Source organism: Rhipicephalus microplus, chromosome 7 (genome assembly GCF_043290135.1).
Source record: "Rhipicephalus microplus isolate Deutch F79 chromosome 7, USDA_Rmic, whole genome shotgun sequence".
NCBI classification, from domain to species: domain Eukaryota; kingdom Metazoa; phylum Arthropoda; class Arachnida; order Ixodida; family Ixodidae; genus Rhipicephalus; species Rhipicephalus microplus.
Genome location: NC_134706.1, coordinates 66760888 through 66778810, shown reverse-complemented (window position 1 = coordinate 66778810; position 17923 = coordinate 66760888). Strand labels below are relative to the sequence as shown.

Genomic DNA, 17923 nt, shown 5'->3' with positions numbered 1-17923 from the left:
TGTGTTGCGACCGGCCGCCGCAAGAGAGCGCTCACCTCCGCACCGCTCAGTCACGTGACATTACCGTACCGCTCTGCCCCGTGACATCACGGCTGCTCGGAGGCAACTGTGAGAGCATTGCTGTGTTCGTAGGTAGTGGCCGTCAGAGACGCTTCGCCTTCGTACCGAAGGAGGAGAGTAAAATCAGAGGTTAGAGCAGCGCGTTCGTGGCTCACGTTCCAGGCATAATTTTTAGGAGGCGTTGCACGAACGCGCTGCACTAAGTAATTACTTACAGGCATGCCACGTGTGCTATGTAATTTGAAATAATTATTTTTTCACTACAACATAGTCATGTTTCTCGTGGCACGTAGATGTTCCGATGTCTATGTACACTTTATTAATAAAATGTTATGCAATTTAGGCTTCTTGTACACAGTGTAGATAATTTTTTCAAAACAGTACCACGCACTCGCTTACAATAGGAATGACTCACCGCTCTCCCATAGCTGAGTACAAAGTACTCGAAATGGTCAAACACTTTTTCTAAGCACACCTCTTCGCTCACAGAACCTAAATTACCCTGGATATCTATATTACTATTCAAGAACCTCGCAACAAGCGCACATACCTTTCTAGAAGCGTGTTCTTCAATGTCACTTTCTAGACACAGTTTCTAACAAAAACAGCATCTCTATACTCGCTGACAACTTTTCTTGGTAATGAAGGGAAAGCTACAGATGCGTAGCTTATGCACATTACTCGGGTATGCCATGCGTTCCGTACCGCTGTGGAAAAGTGGTGGCCATGCGCGCTCACCGTTTCATGTCAAAGGTCAGAGAGACGCGGCTGGAGTGAGACGCTGTGCGGGCGTGTTTCGCATGAGCTCCGGCCCGGTGACCGACTATCGGCGGACGCACTTTGTTCTGGACTTGCTGTCAGTGGGCCCGTCTGCAGGAGGTTGCCCTGTACCTACGGACACCACTCGTTTAGGCAAGTTTGTCCCCGTTTTCAGAGTTCCCGAGATTTTTCTATCAACCCCGCGGTGGCAAGGCTAGGCCTACCTCCTACGCCAAGCCTGGGCTTCGTCGCCAAGCGTCTGGCTTGCGCCTGGTGACCGTGGGCTTTGTTGGGCTGAAGATGGAATACTACGTCGAAGGGGAGACTATAACGCCCGAAGATTTTGAAGCGGGAGAGTGGGCTCCAGTGCTGAAGGCACAGGACCGATTTAAGAAGACTCAGCATGGCGACAACGCCAAGAGTAAGCCTTGCGAGACGCAGGCCGGCAGCGACGGGCGCAAGACGCACGAAGCGCAACAAGTCAAGCGGGGGAAAGCGCCGGTGAGGAAGAAACGCGGATCGTTTCTCAAGTTGCCGTCCACGGATTTCAAGGTTGTGTACAGGCCGCAGAACTGGGACTTGAATGTTGTGACAGCGAGAGAACTCGGATGTGCACTGAGAGCAGCAGCGCGTCTAACGAGTGCGATTGCCGCGGAAGAAGACATTGTGCGGGTTAATGGCCCAAACAACACGTTGATGGTGAGCACACCGTGCATAAATTCCAGTGGGGTATACGCGACTGTGAAGACGCTCAAGCTGGGTGATCGGGACCTGCCGGTTTTGGCATTCGTGGCGCCGTTGGAGAACTCCGTGCGGGGAGTGATTTAAAATGCTTATGATGGATGCCCAGTGGAAAAATTTCGGGCGGGATTTCTGAAGAAGAATGAAGGCATAGACATTCTGGACGCGAGACCTCTGGGAAAGTCAAAGGCGATTCAGATTACGTTCGGGGGAAACGCATACCCCGATACTTACTGGAACTGTCTGTACGCTGTGATCCCGTACAGAAATTTAGTCCAGACCTGCTACAACTGCAGACGAGTTGCACATCGAGCGGAAGTTTGCTATCGTCCGAAGAGTAACCTATGTCACCGTTGCGGGAAGGACCATCCTGCTCCGCCAGAAGGAGAGCCACGTACGTGCACGTCGGACTGCATCGTGTGCCATGGTGTGCATCACACAGGGAGCCGGGGCTGCAAGTTTCGCCTGGCTCGCAAGCCACCGACAAGCCGGCAGCAGAGCATCGAAAGAGAGAGCGAAGCTGGCAACGATAAGCGGACCTCGAGAGCCACGGAGTGGTCACCGAGGGGTAAAGAAGGCACAAGCAAAAACAGGAACCGGTCGAGTTCCTTCCCGCCATTGCCAGGGCGCGGGGGCGGCCAAGATGGCGAAAAAGTATCCAGTCCCAACAGCTACGCACGGGACACCAACAAAAAGGTGAGCTTGTCAGGCACGGCCTCCCAGAACGAAACCGCTCAAGAGAGGGAGTTAGCAGCGCTGGTTCAGCGACAGGGAGACTTGATTAAAGGAATGGAAAACAGAATTTTAGAGATGGAACGCGCACTTAGAAACGACCAACGGCAGGGGACACAGGCAGCAGCAGTGCAAGGCCTACAGAAAGCGACGCAAGAGGCGTCTGCTCGCGTACAGGAGAGTGCAGCTATGGAAGTGGAGAATCGAGGGACAGTGAAGAGACCACTGCCGGGGGTTGAAATAGCTAACGCAAAAACGACTAGCCGAAACGTCACCAGTAGACATGCCACTGCCTGTTTTTAAGGTAATTAGTCTTAAGTCGGATGTAACAACACTTGCGCATAAGTAGGCAAACAAGGAAAAAGACAGGATAGGTTTGAGGCTCCAGTCGAAAAGATCGAAGCCAGATTAGACACAATAGAGGAGCGTCTCAGCATGCTCTCCACTGAATTTAGGGATTCCCAAACCCAGGTCATGGGCATGTTTCAGCAACTTCATACTCTATTGGAGGCAAGACTGCCTCCCGTGGGTGGCCAAGTGCCATTAGTCAACCTGGTGCCTCATCATGGTGCCTCGCCAGCAAATTGAGGTTTGGCAGTGGAACTGCAGGGGCTTTCGTCAAAAGCGGGGTAACCTGCAGTTGCACGTACAAAATCTGGACAGTAAACCAGACATAATAGCCGTACAGGAGGCTAGTGGTTCCGTAAAATTACCTGATTTTAAGGCATTTACAGATCCAGGAATGGACTCGAGGGGCGTACCACGCCTCTTCACAGCCGTGCTAGTCCATCGCAACATCACTGCCATTCAGCATTCCGTAGATAGCAGCAGGAAAGACTATGTCCTGCTAGAGATTTTGCCTAAACGAAAGTATGAGAAGAGTCTGTTTTTACTTAATGTGTATAGTTCTCCAAAAGATAAAGGATTGGGCTTGCCACAACTCCTGATTCAAACTCAACGGTTAGCAGCTCGCGCTCTGCTCTTGTGGTAGGAGATTTCAATGCGGCTCACCCGGATTAGGGTTATATTCGATCCAGCCCAAAGGGCAATCGGCTTTGGCAAGTTGCCCGGGATCTGCGATGAACGCTGTTAAACAATCCACAAGATCATACGAGGATAGGCAACAGCATAAGCATGGATACCTCTCCAGACCTTACGTTTTTTAGACGCATCAGTGATGCAAAATGGATTAACACGGGACAAGCCCTAGGAAGTGATCACTATATTCTTTCCACGACGTTTAGCGCTGCGAAGCATAAAGACAAAGTGAGTGGGCATAGAATTACAGATTGGGACAGATTTAGGAAAAACAGAGCAGACACTGTGAACGGGAAAATAATGACCTGGGTGCATGGGTAGAAGCGCTCAAGGAGGATGTAAATAATACCACGGTAGAAGTGCCAGTCGAGCAGGAGAAGTTTACCGCTGACTCGAGACTATTACACATGTGAGAAGTGCACGCGAGTCTCTTGAGAAGGTGGAAGAAGCAAAAACATAATGGCGTCTCTCGCAGAAGGACTGCCAAGTTAGAACGTAAAATCAAAATTATACAATCGAGTTGCAAGCCAAGCAGTGGGGCCAGATTTGTGATCGCATGAATGGACAGTTTGGATGCAAAAAGACATGGCAGCTGTTAAGGCATCTTTTGGATCCGGCAGCAACAAAATCGGCGCAACGGGGACAAATGACTCGGTTAATGCATCAATGTGAAGGCACAATTGGAGAGTTTATACAGGAACTCCGGAATCGGTACATAACTGGTGAACCAATAGCTTTCCCAATTTGTACCATCCAAGTAGAATATATCCCGCAAGATATAAAGACACCTGTCCGTGGTGTTCACAAGTACCAACACTCAGCCACATAACATGGGAGTGCACCCAGAGGCCCACACACATTGACAGCCCACACATCACGAAGCAACCACACATGTTTCACAGGCAGTGGGAGGCATGGCTTGCGGATGAGGACAAGCAGGGCCAAATAGCTTTGCTTGACCAGGTCCAGCGAGCCGCTCGTGCCAGCGGAGCCCTGGACTGAGGGCCTGACCAAACTGCCTGCATTTAAATTTTTTTTCTCTGAATAAAGTTTCTTCCTCCTCCTCCTCCTGGTGGAGTAGACGGTTGCTTACCGCAATACTCGGGGGTAAAAAACTCAGAACTAGATGAATACTTCACAATTGCGGAGGTGGAGTTTGCCATGGGGCAGCTGCGTACTACGTCTGCCGCAGGTCCGGATGGGGTTACTAATAAAATGCTGAGAAACCTAGATTTCAAATCGGTCGGGGCGGTCACTGACTTGATAAATGAGTTTTTGGTGGCCGGGGAAATCCCAGCACAATGAAAGCATGCTAGGATTATATTTATTCCGAAGCCAGGCAAGAAACTCTGCTTGGAAAACCTGCGCCCCATATCGCTGACATCATGCGTGGGCAAATTGATGGAGCACGTGGTTCTCAACAGGCTTCAGAAATATGCAGAGGACAAGGCCATCTTTCCCCCAAATATGATAGGTTTTAGGGCCAATTTTTCCACACAGGGTGTCATGATACGGCCAATTTGTCCACACAGGGTGTCATGATACAGTTAAAACTTGATGTAGTCGATCCCGGGCATGGCACGGGCACCAAAGCTGTATTGGGGCTTGACCTTAATAAAGCTTTCGACACTGTTTCGCATGAGGCAATACTGAATGACCTATGAGAACTTTACCCAGGGGTCAGGACATTTCGCTACATCAGATCGTTCTTGGAGGGCCGAAGCGCAAAATTTCAATAGGAGATATCAAATCGGACTCATTCGCGTTGGGAGGCAAAGGGACGCCGCAGGGTTCAGTTTTGTCACCGTTCCTGTTTAACATCGCCTTAATTAAAATACCGCCGAGGCTGGAGGAGATACTGGGACTCAAACACACATTTTATGCAGATGATATTACTCTATGGGTAACCAGGGGTGGTGACGCGCATCTGGAAGAAACACTACAACAGGCAGTTAATGTTGTCGAAGAGTTCGCAGGGAAGGCGGGACTTTCATGCTCTCAGCCCAAGTCCGAGCTCTTTGAGGTTCGGGACAAACCCAGAGGGCTACATGCAAGACACTATATTCCGCCACCGCCGTTAGAGGTAAAGGTAGGGGGTAGGCCGGTAGCTGAAGCTCAAACGATTAGAATTCTTGGCCTATATCTGCAAACTAACAGGAAGATTAGGGTGGCCCTTGAAGTACTTAAAACCACGGTCAATGCTACTGTCAGGCTAATCAGAGGAATCACTAACCGTAAGAGTGGGGTTAAAGAAAAAGAATTCTGTAAGCTGGTACAGCCGTTTGTGCTCAGCAGAATTACTTACGCGACACCTTATATGAAGTTGGATGCTGCAGAAAAAGGTAAGGTCGAGGCTATGATCCGGCAAGCTTACAAGGCAGCACTTGGGTTACCTAACAACACGCCTACAGAAAGGCTGTTAAAACTAGGGGTACACAACACCCTGGATGAGTTATGGGAGGTGCATCTGGTGATGCAGCACGCTAGGCTTTCGACAACCAAAACGGGCAGGATCATATTGGAAAATATTGGCTTTGGAGCAGAGGCTCCCACTGGGGACACTAAAATTCAGGTGCGGCGAGAGTTACATAAGGCCCTGTACATAAAAGCTTTCCCCAAAAATATGCATCCGATTCACCATACGCAGCTCAGGCAGGCAAGAGCAAGAGCTTTACACGTTGAGTACGGCGAGTACAAAGCGGCAGTCTATACAGATGTTGCGGAATATAAGGACAAAGACGCTTTGTGATTGTGGTGGTGGACAGGCGGGGACGCTTGGTCGCCTCTGGATCGGTCAAAACCCGCTCCTCGGAAACTGCAGAGGAAACGGCAATAGCGCTAGCTATAACTAATTCGCAGTCGGATTTGATTTTCAGTTATTCAAAGACAGCCATCCAAAATTTGGCGAGGGGCAGAATATCGGGGACCGCCGCACGACTTCTGCATGGGGCCACGGGACGAGAAATTAGAGAAATAGAAATTGTCTGGGTACCAGCAAACTCTGGGAACCCTGGGAACGAGGCGGCTCACCTGAATGCTCGAGGTTTCGTCAGCCGGGTGGGTGAGCCGCCAGTTCCGGGGAGGCCCGCGAGAGATGGGCTGGTGTCCTTTCTTGACATAACGAATCATTATAAACTAGAGCGGAGGTTTTATCCGCCCCCGCACAAGCGGTTGGCTAAGGCGCAGGAATGCGTCTGGAGAAAACGGCAGACGCGATCTTTTCCCAACCCCTACGTGTTGAACAAAATGTACCCGGAGGAGATTAAGCCACAATGCAAATGGTGTCAGGCTGTGGCAACATATGATCACATAATTTGGGAATGTAGCATAGTGCTGCCGCCTGAGGATATTATGCGTGATCCCTCTCTTGAGCACTGGGAGGCCATGTTGACCAGCTCAGACCCAGTCGTCCAGTTACGGGTCGTGGAGTGGGCCACACAGGTTCCCGCCAACCTTGGGTTGATGGCCATCTAACACGGAATCATCTTAGGTTGCTTTCTGACGAAATAAAGTTTTTCCATCCACAACACCATGTCAAAGGTCAAATGCCCACTTATGACCATTCGGTGTCAAGATTTCTGCCTCTCGTCACTGCCTTCGCGTCTCTTAAGAAAATAGCATGAGCATCTTCAGCATTTTGTGTCTCTAAAAGAAGTAAAACAATGATTCTGACCAAGTATGCACTGCAATTTAGAAAATGATTTCTTAGATCGCGTTGTTCCAATCGTCCAGTACCCGCTTCACCGTACCTTTCTTTTTGCCTAAATGAATCGCAATGCTTAAAAAAGCTCCGTGTTTTTTTTTCTTTCAAAAATGACCAATATATATATATATATATATATATATATATATATATATATATATATATATATATATACTTGGTTCAACAACCACCCACCTGCTGACTGCAGCACTAGAAAAAGAAGCTGTGTCAAATTAGTGGGAATTGGGGTGCTTTACGTCATTTGAAGTTACGCCTGACAGCGAAGGTGGTTAGACGTGTGAAGGCATTTACAAAGTGCGCCGGGCTTACAAGCGCCCATTGGATAGCAGCTCCAGAGACAGGAACTGTACGAAGTAAGCTGGAACCTATCGTGATGTTTTAGATTATCTGGATGTTATGTACGACAATGAATACGGATAGATCTGCAAGAACGAATATTGTTCTTTCAAAAATGAACAATATATATATATATATATATATATATATATATATATATATATATATATATATATATATATTTTCTCTCAAATAAATGTAAGATTCATTGCATGGTGTTCGTACGAAAAAGTACATGTTGGATGCACTTGTGAAACCAACGATCATGCGAAAACGGACTGCTGGTCTTAGTAACACATGTGCAGAAGCTCCGCCCTCGTAGCTTTCGCTGTGCTGCCATAGAAAGTTGTCGCCGAGTATAGATACACATAAAAGGCCCTGATTTCTCACGCATTCAAAAACGCCAAGTGACAGTGAAAAAATTAAAAATAGCTTACTGGGTTTGAGTTGCGTCCTGTGCTAAAGTGCTACATGAAAAAAAGTAGAGCCACTATTTTTCCAATCTCACGTAGACAATGACACAGTTGTAGGACTACATTCATTAGCGTTAGGATTCGCGCAGTTTGCCTCTGTAGCCTTTACTGCATTCCCAAGAAGAGTTCATTACAAGCAAAAACTTGATCAAAGCTAGGTTGAACACCAGTTCCACTGTTGTTTACAACCGCGTGACACAAGTACGCACTGCGCACATTTTTTTTTGCATAAAAGATATGTGCCACAACGGACATTTTGCAGAGTACTGACTGCATTTAATATCTTTTGAATGTTTTGATTTCAGTATCTTGAAAACCCGACAAAATCTACGTAGCAACAGTAGTGGCTCTGAGGAACTGGTAGTTGAAGCCACTACGGAAAGCATTTGACATCGTTCCCTGTTTTGTGTTTCTTGCTATTGGTTCCTCCTCTATGTAAATGAAGCCTGTTTTGTCACCATCATTATTGTATGTCTAAGAAGAAATGTTCTGTGGAAACGTGTGGGATAATCAATTTTTCTAAACAGGTTCCTGATTTGATGCGATCATGTGCTTAACCGGGACAATCCGTAGCTCTCCCATATCAGGGTGCGTATTATCAATATAGTGTTATAGAGCGTTAATAATTCATTCTAACTTTCGAGATGGCATCAGTGTCATTTCAGTAACATCAATCTACGCATGTCGCGTCTTTTGTGTCAACGTGTAGTTATCAATCACCTTGCGATAAATCAGAAGTGATAATGCAACAAGGGTACGAACTTCTATGTGCAAAATTGAATACTATGGCCAGTACCGAACCCAAACAGGAGCAAAGCCTGCCCATTCTCAGCGCTTCCAAGCGGTCACCTCTCGCGGTCTGATCACGTGGCCACACAAAAGGGTGACGCGAGTTCCAGTTGACATTGCATCTGCTTGGTGTGAGCGTGTAGGCGTGTCTTCGTTCACCTCCATCGTCGTCGGCACCGTCATCAACATCCATAAGCGATTATCAAAAGACCAAGAGTATGGAATGGCTCAGATTCACGACGTCGCGAATCATTTTTGGTTCGATCCTGCTAAGAGCAATGATTCTGAAGTCGACGCCCGACCAAGCAGCGACGATGCAGCTGGAGAAGTGTGCTTCTTGTAGAAGCCTTCATGTGCGCAACGGAGACGGCACGCACATGAAGGCTCCCTACAGGCTTGGGATGCATTGGCATGAATACATGTCACAATCACGCACATGAACTCAGCAAGCGTGTTACTTGTTGGCAATGATCGTGAAACTTACTTGTTGGCAATGATACTACTTATCATTGCCAACGTACTTGTTGGCAATGATAATGAAATTCGCGTTCACGACTCCACGACAAATTACCCGCAGCAACACAACAAAAATGCAGTATTCACAGGAACGCGTTGCACAAGCAAAAACAAAACAAGCGCAGTCGCCACCTGGCAGTGAAGCATCACCACCAGACGGTACCACAAGAATATAGGCACCACTATCACAGCACTTGCCAAATGTGCTCAGCCCCATTCTCAATCTTCTAGTTACTTCAATCTCGTGGTTCGGCTCCTCGGTTATTACCTGCCCTAAGTAGGCATAGTCTTTTACAACTTGAAGTGCACTATCACCTATCTCGAAGCGCTGCTCTTTTCAGAGGTTGTTGTACATTACTTTCATTTTCTGCAAATTAATTTTAAGACCTACTTTTCTGCTCTCCTTGTCTACCTCCGTAATCATGAGTTGCAATTTGTCCCCTGAGTTACTCAGCAATGCAATGTCATCGGCGAAGCGCAGGGTATTAAAGTGCTCTCTATTAACTCTTATCCCTATGTGTTCCCAATCTAGGCTTCTGAAAACCTCCTGTAAGCAAATAACATTGGGGAGATTGTGTCCCCCTGCCTTACAGCCTTCTTGATTGGTATTCTGTTGCTTTCTTTATGAAGCACTATGGTAGCTGTTCAATACCCTGTAGATTTCTTCCAGGATGTTTATATATACTTAATCTACGCCTTGATTCCGCAGCGTCTGTATGGCGGCTGATATTTCTACTGAATCAACCGCCTTCTCGTAATGTATGAAGTCTATGTATAGCGGTTGCTTATATCTGAACAATTCTCTATTACCTGATTGATAGTATGAAAGTGGTCGATTGTTGAGTAGCCTGATCGAAATCCTGTTCGTTCCTTTGGTTGAGTGAATTGTAATGCTTTATTTACTCTGTTAGCAATTACCTTTGTAAATAGCTTGTATACTACAGAGAGCAAGCTGATCGGCCTGTAATTCTTCAAGTCCTTGTCATTTCCTTTCTTATGTATTAAGATGATGTTAGAGGACTTCCAAGACTGGTACTCCTCCCGTCAGGATACACTTCGTAAACAGGGTGGCTAGTTTATCTAACACAATCTGTCCTCCATCTTTCAGCAGATCTGATGTTACCTGATCCTCACCAGCAGCTTTGCCTCTTTGCATGCTCTCCAAAGCTTTTCTGGCTTCTTCTATGATTACTGGTGGGGTGTCATCTGGGTTACTACTAGTTCTTATAATATTAAAGTCGTGGTTGTCCCTGCTACTGTACAGATCTCAGTAAAACTCCTCCGCTATTTTAACTATCCTATCCATATTGGTAGTTATTCTGCCTTCTTTGTCCCTTAGTGCATACTCTCAAATTATGAGAGGTATATTGCCACTATCCCTCGAGAGGAAGGTATAAACAGCTGTATCCTGCCAGTACTTAGCTACGGAGCAGAAACCTGGAGACTTACAAAAAGGGTTTAGCTTAATTTTAGGATGACGCAGCGAGCAATGAAAAGAAAAATGGTAGGTGTAACCTTAAGAGACAAGAAGAGGGCAGAGTGGATTAGAGAACAAACGGGGCTTAAGGATATCATAGCTGAAATCAAGAAGAAAAATGAACATAGGCCGGGCATGTAGCGCGTAGACAGGATAACCGCTGGTCTATAAGGGTAACTAACCGTATTCCGAGAGAAGGCAAGCGGGTTAGGGGGAGACAGAAGGTTAGGTGGGCAGATGAGATTAAGAAGTTTGCGGGTATAAATTGGCAGCAGCAAGCACAGGACCGGGTTAACTGGCGGAACATGGGAGAGGCCTTTGTCCTGCAGTAGACGTAGTCAGGCTGATGATGATGATGATGATCACAGCACTAATTTGTCGACGTCATCGTTGCTCACTCATCGTCAACCACCCGCCCATAATCCTTCGTGTCAAATATTACAAATCACCTGTGCTGCAAAATTAACGTGTTTAAGTGTTCTCTTTTCCTGTGTATCCACCCCTTATGTAATACCCCCAGTGGGGTCCTTAAGGAAATAAAAATGAAATGAAATAAAATCGTCACTCATCGCCTGACGCGTGGCCAAGCATAGAGTTTCCTAAAACTAACTAGAGGGGACTCTGTCGCTGCGATCGTCCAGCGACCATGGGAATGATGGGATGTACGCACATTTGCTTAGTCTGCGTACTTGCGGGCGGTGAAGCGTACTTGCGGCTCCGTTTATTGCTGTGTTTCGTTTTTGTTATGAAAGAAAGATACAACCCTTTTGAACTTCGTGACCCAATTTGGAAAGGTAAGTCTAAAATAATAAGGTGGTGAAGCGCATTTTTGTTTCGTGAGAAAACAGCTTCAAGCCGCACGAACACACACGGAGCCAAAAGCAGGCCAGAAGTACGAAGATTAGACAAATGTGTGAACTACCCTTCATTCCCACGCTTGCTGAAGCGCCGTGCGTTGCAGCTTCCATAAACACTAGCTCCAGAGTTCCCTCTAATGTATATTAGGCAACTCTATGTGGCCAAGAAGCTCGCTGAACACGTCAAAATATCGTCGATGTCGCATGGCGCGGAACACGCCGTTGTGCACTTGGACGCTCCTTGCTCTCGAAATCATATAGTTTCCTGTAATTACCTAGAAGAAATTTTGGCGCTGCGATCGTTCAGTGACCATAATAAATATGGGTATGACGCAGATTTGCATAGTCTTCGTGCTTGCGGGCGGCGAACACACTTGTGGTTTCGTTTATTGCTGCGTTTTAGCTTTGCTTCGAAGGAAGTAACAAACCCGGTTTTCACTTCGTGACGCGATTTGAAGCGGTATAAGCCTAAAAAATTAAGATGTTGAAGCGTATAACTACCGAACATTGGCCGATTGTTGTTTCGTGACAAAGCAGCTTCAAGCCACGTGAAGCTGGAACGAACGTAAAGGGCCACGACCAAGCAAATCCATGTCATACCCGTAATTCTGATGCTCGCTGAAGCACCGTGCATTTCAGCTACCGTAGACACTGGAGCGAGAGTTCCCTCTAGTGTATATTTAGGAAACTGTATGCTCTAATTAGAACAACTGCTACGTAACAGACTCCATCAATACTTCGCTAAAAAAAATTTATGCAATCCAAGCAATCGAATGACTTCCAAATCTCGAAATAAGAATTTGAGGTAACTGCTTTTTTTTAATTTGTGTTATTTGCGGCTGTTTCAATAATTTAGATAATTCTGATAGCTTTTGTTGAGAAAAGAACGAGCCGCTGTGCCCGTGGCAAAGCCCACCCATCGACCTGTTCTTTATTCCGAATGCCGCTCTTCCACCCATGATGATATCGACTGTCTTCGTCATTCACACAACATCTTCCGCGCCCCCGCATTAACCATTGTTGATGAAGAACACTAACACACACCTAGTTTGAAGCACACGATGTTCAAGAGTACTTGTATAAGTCCAGGTCAGTCCATGTAGGAAAATCCGTGATATCCAACCGCGTCTGCTTTTCCAGCGGTGCGCTTGTTCCACATTCGTGCTTCTTAACGCGTTGACCTTGATGAACTTGCATTGTCGTTGAGCAAGTTTCCTTGGGATGAAAATTCGCAGATAAGACTCTTCCAGAAAGATCTCGTGTAGCTATACTTGAGTAACTTTTTTCTTTGCTTTCTGTTCGTTGCTGCATTTACCTTGTAACCCTTCTGCTTCCGCCTTCTCTCTAATTTGGCGCTGTTGCGCTGAGTCAGCATTTATCAACTTTGCAGAAATAAAATGTGTCTGGCACACTCTTTTCAATATTAACTTCTGTAGCTTTCTCGAAGAACCTAAGCTTTCAGCAGTGCAAGGGGCTGGCTTTTGTGTCGTCGTGGCCTTTTGTTTCTTTATTCTGTTTCTTGTCGCTTTGAGAATTGACCTTGATTTTCCTCCATCGGGCACTTGTACACAGGGCGATGAGGACTTTACAACGTCTAAATATGCCAGCCTTGGCTTGGACGTATCCTCAACATCTACTGGGTGGGTTTTTGGGTCTACAAAGTCTTCCCCCTTTTCAATCATGGGAATGCCTTCTACCTCGAACACCGGAGTTGTTGACGTCTTGACAACAGGTTCATGTTTATGGCACGCTGACGACAGCTCTGCAGGCATGGGCCGGGTCCTTGTAAGTATCGGTTGTTCTGCGCAGGCTCGTACGATGGTCGTTACTTCAGTGAAAGTCCTGATCGATTGGCTTCCGCCACGTTTAAGAATATGTCCTGAGGCTGACTCGACTGGCATCTGTGCTACAATATTGCTGTCTAATGGGCATTGGCTGGATGTTGGTGACGCAGACGCAGAGTACCTTTCTTTCTATTTCCATTTTAGTCTCTAGTCTTGCTGTGCCGTACCGTTAATGCGTCGGCAATTATATATTCAGTTCTGACTTTCGCTAGAATGATCTGACGCTCATAAGCTTCCGCCTCCTCCATCTCGGCTTCCAAATCATTGATGTCGACTGCATCCTCTACTTGCTTGTCGATTCTTCTGAGTTCCTCACACTTCTCAATCAAAACTCAGTGAATACGTCGTAAATCACAGATTGGTGGGCAATCCGATCGCCGAAGACGTTCGACGTCTGCAATGACCTGCGTGACAGCCTTGCGTGTTTGACTCCGCCTTTCGTAGAGGGCCTCCATGATCCGGTCCAGTATCGGAAACGTGAGAAGTCACTGGCCGGCCGTGTCACGAGGCGAAGTCTGAGTCGCCACGGCATCCATCGCAGAAGGTTCACACAACGAATCTCTGTCAATTTTGAGGCTGTCACTCTTCGTGATCTTGTGCATATCGGGCAATTGTCGTGAAAGGTGAGTCAGCGCTGAGCCGGAGAAGACGTGAGTGCTCCCGTCTCGCGAGCCTCCAGGCGCTGCCTGCACTCACGGGGCTGCACTGCCAAAATGCACTTCGTTGATCTATGCACTGCCTTGCCTTGTGAATATCGGGCCGTCGTCGTAAAGGGCGAGTCAGGACGGAGCCGAAGTAGATGTGAGGGCTCCCGTCTCGCGAACCTCCAGACGATGTCTGTACTCACGTCAGTCCATTGGTGCTCCTAGGGGTGTCAGTTGCAACCGGAGTCGTGCTCCCAGGTCTCGGCGGTGGTTAGGCCTCGCAAATAGGCCGTACGCCACGGAGGCTTCACAAAAGTCTTCGAAGCTACCACGGCGGTCAAAATTCGTGAAGACCACTCCGTCTCACCTCCGAAGGTCCTTCCTCCCGGTTTTCACAGCACCAAAATCTTGAGAAAAGGACGAGCCACCGTGCCCATAACGAAGCTTACCCGTCGACCTCTTCTTTATTCCGAATTATGCTCTCCCATCAATGATAACGACTGTCTTCGTCGTTCACACAATATTTAACAGCTTTCGTGATGGCAAATTGATGTCAGTACCTAAACATGACCCGTCTTGCAGTTAGACCAGAAGAATGGTGACCATTTATGCTTCTCAACGTTGATTACAAACCTTGTTTGTTATAGTCACTCGGCGTTCGAAAAGCATTCCTTAATAGAGCGCCTCATCAAGAGTGCTCGAATCCTGGTAGAGAAATTCAGGCTCTGCTTTGCTAGGCGTGGTGCGATTGCGTAAACGCATAGGCGAGATAAGCACGTGAACTTTTATTTTCCCTTTATCAAAAAAAAGCACCCAGTCGCCTGCAACATGTTTAACGTGATGGTACCGTCGGCTTGTCAGAAAGCTTCACTGAGTTTCTGAGAAACGTCTGCGGAAATACACTCAGCTCGCATTTTCTTGATGGTTTTGAAGGTGCTCGACGTCTTTAATCCACCGTGTTCGCAATGGTTGTCCTCCATCCACTGCCCTATTTGTATCCAGCCTCGAACTGTTCCTGCGCTCGCTACTTTGCTATTCGTACGTTTGAGTCCTTCCACTACCTGGTAGGGGTATACCGTGATGATCACAGCCTTCACGTTGTATTTGATGAAACGAGGACAGCGTATAACCCGTAGCCTACGGCTTTTTGTGGAGTATGACTCGATTGCTGGTGCTACAGATTTTTTTTTCAAAATTTCGATATTTATGCATAAGTTCTAAAGACACTTGCCTTAGTCACTTTTTCTGTGTGCAAAAAAAAGAAAAGAAGCGGCTCTATTCGCCTTCTAGGGCTTGATTGACTATACCTGCTACGGTATATCAGCCTCCATGTATGTTTGAGCACTCAAATATATATATATATATATATATATATATATATATATATATATATATATATATATATATATATATATATATATATATATATATATATATATATATATATATATATATATATATATATATATGGGATATGGCACAACGGGAGCGTTGTCAACAAGGATAAATATATTTATTTTCCAACAGTTTCGGGAGGGGTCCTCCCTTCATCAGGGGATGAGTTATATATATATATATATATATATATATATAACGTCCGGACTGAGTGCCCGAAACGAGTAAGCGCCTTCTGCGTTGATGTCAGGGACTCATTTTATTCTTTACCTCATGACCTTGTGTGCAATGAAGTTAGCCAGTGCATTGAGCGTTATGGCTGCACCAAATTTCCGAATGCATGTGGAATCCTTGCTCACAGGTGTTTAGAACTACTGTGCTTTTATCAACTTTTGACCTTTGTACTTCACAAGGACACCTTCTACAATCAACAGGAAGGAGTGTGCATTGGCTCTTGTTTAGCTCCGGTTTCTAGTGACCTTTTACTCGCGTGGTGTGACAGAAGTTTCATGGCTAACTTTCATCAGACAAGCACTGTTAAAGTGTTCCGCTACGTTGACGGCTTTTTAGTGTTTTACCCCATCGACCAAATTGACCCTCGACGAACCACTGGTGAGATTTTTTACGTATTTCGGCATGAAATGGAGCAACTTGAATTAACGTCGGAGCTTATTTCTGATGAAAAGCTACGATTTCTAGACTTAGAAATGCTTTTTTTTTTTGTGGACCATGTCTGTTGACGGTACGAGCCACACTCAAAGAAGGCCTTCTTTCTTTTACGTCCGCCCATTCTAAGCTAGTCAAGCGTGGCATCGCTTTTTCTTGCCTAAAGGCAGCTCTAACTCGCTCTTGTCCCCACCAAGTAGAATGTATATAGTTTTTCTAACCAAGTTCATCGCCTTCAACAAGCAGGTTTTTCTATTCCCCTGCTAACTTCCATCGCCGAGACTCTCCTTATATGCCCCGCCGCAGTGGTCTAGTGGCTAAGGTACTCGGCTGCTGACCCGCAGGTCGCGGGTTCAATTCCCGGCTGCGGCAGCTGCATTTCCGATGGAGGCGGAAATGTTGTAGGCCCGTGTGCTCAGATTTGGGTGCACGTTGAAGAACCCCAGGTGGTCGAAATTTCCGGAGCCCTCCACTACGGCGTCTCTCATAATCATATGGTGGTTTTGGGACGTTAAACCCCACAAATCAATCAACTCTCCTTATATCACTAAGAGTACCTGATAAGGGGCAAAGCAACAGCCTACTCAACAAACCACATTCCAGCACGGCTGTTATTCCCTACGTACCCGAGGTTTCCCATAGGCTAAAGAAGGTTGCCGGCAAAATAGGTGTACGAGTTGTGTTCTGCGCACGCGACAAGCTCGCTGGGCTATGTCGCATAGTTAATATTGAAGGACCTAGGAAAAAAGCATGCGCTAAGAAACATGCTACGCGCTATGTTGAATGTGTTTTAGCGATTGTTTACAAGATATTGTTTACATGCGGCCTCTGTTACATTTTGCCGAACAGGCCGATGCATTAATGATCGCTTGAGGGAGCACGCTTATTCTCTGAAAGGCTCCGTTCCCAGCCACTTGGTGGACCATTGTATAAAGTGCGACCGTCACCCAATTTTTGACAAGTGTGTGATTATGGGGCGACATAAAAATCAGCGCGAGCACGAGATTAGCGAAGCCTTCCACATTCGACAATTTGGTGCTTCCTGTGTTAACATACCTTCGATTTTTCATCACGGCTGTGAATTTCGTTATCTAGGGTCCGCTGATATGACTGGCTCTTGATTAGGTAGCTAATGGGGTTGCTTGGGTGAGTTGGTACGACATAATTCACATAAAAACAGCGCCAATAACGAGGGACAAGAGAAAGAAGGAGACAGACCGAAAGAAGAAGGTAGGCCGTTCGGCACATGTATGTCCGATTTTGGTGATGTTGCGTGGTTATGCACAGATTCTGTTTTCCTATATATTGCAGTTGGATTACAATAACTTTGGTTGTTAGTTCAGCGCTCTGTTCTCGTCTCTTCTATCCCCTCCGGTCGTTTGCGCTGTTAAGCACTTTCGTCGTCTACCATGGTCATTGCTTGCATATAAAACCGGTAAACTGGCATAGCAAACACATAAGATTGGTCAAGGGGGCGCTGTGCCGTCCCATATAAATTCAAAGCTGCTCACTCACGAGAATGTCTTCGCTGTTCGAGAAATCTGGCGCCGTCATTGTACCAGCGCGCAAGCATGTCGATGGACGCGTCCGATACGAGGTCGCTGTCCCAGCGCACATTGCCACACACGTAGCCCACTGGGTCCCAGCAAGGGTCGACGCTGGTGTTCAGCTCGTTGGACAGGCGCGCCATGTGGTCGATGCAGTCTCTGCACAGTGGTAGAGTACCAAGGGTGTCGTTAGGCGAAGCTTCTAGATAATCAGACGAAGCGCTATACGCCAGCGAGAATCGTTACTGGCACTCCTAAACGCAGCAATGCCATACAATTACGCATTTTATACGCTTTTAAGACGAAAGCCGGGTAGGCCTCGTGA

At 46.7% G+C, this 17923-nt stretch overlaps 1 protein-coding gene across 1 annotated transcript in view; it reads right to left on the bottom strand.

Moving 5' to 3' along the window:
* LOC142767782 (endothelin-converting enzyme 1-like) overlaps positions 1 to 17923 on the bottom strand; it is a 67196-nt gene that overhangs the window by 35024 nt on the left and 14249 nt on the right. The window contains exon 3 of the mRNA XM_075870020.1: positions 17567 to 17757. Coding sequence (XP_075726135.1) covers positions 17567 to 17757 — 191 coding nt within the window. The remainder of the gene's footprint in view (positions 1 to 17566; positions 17758 to 17923) is intronic.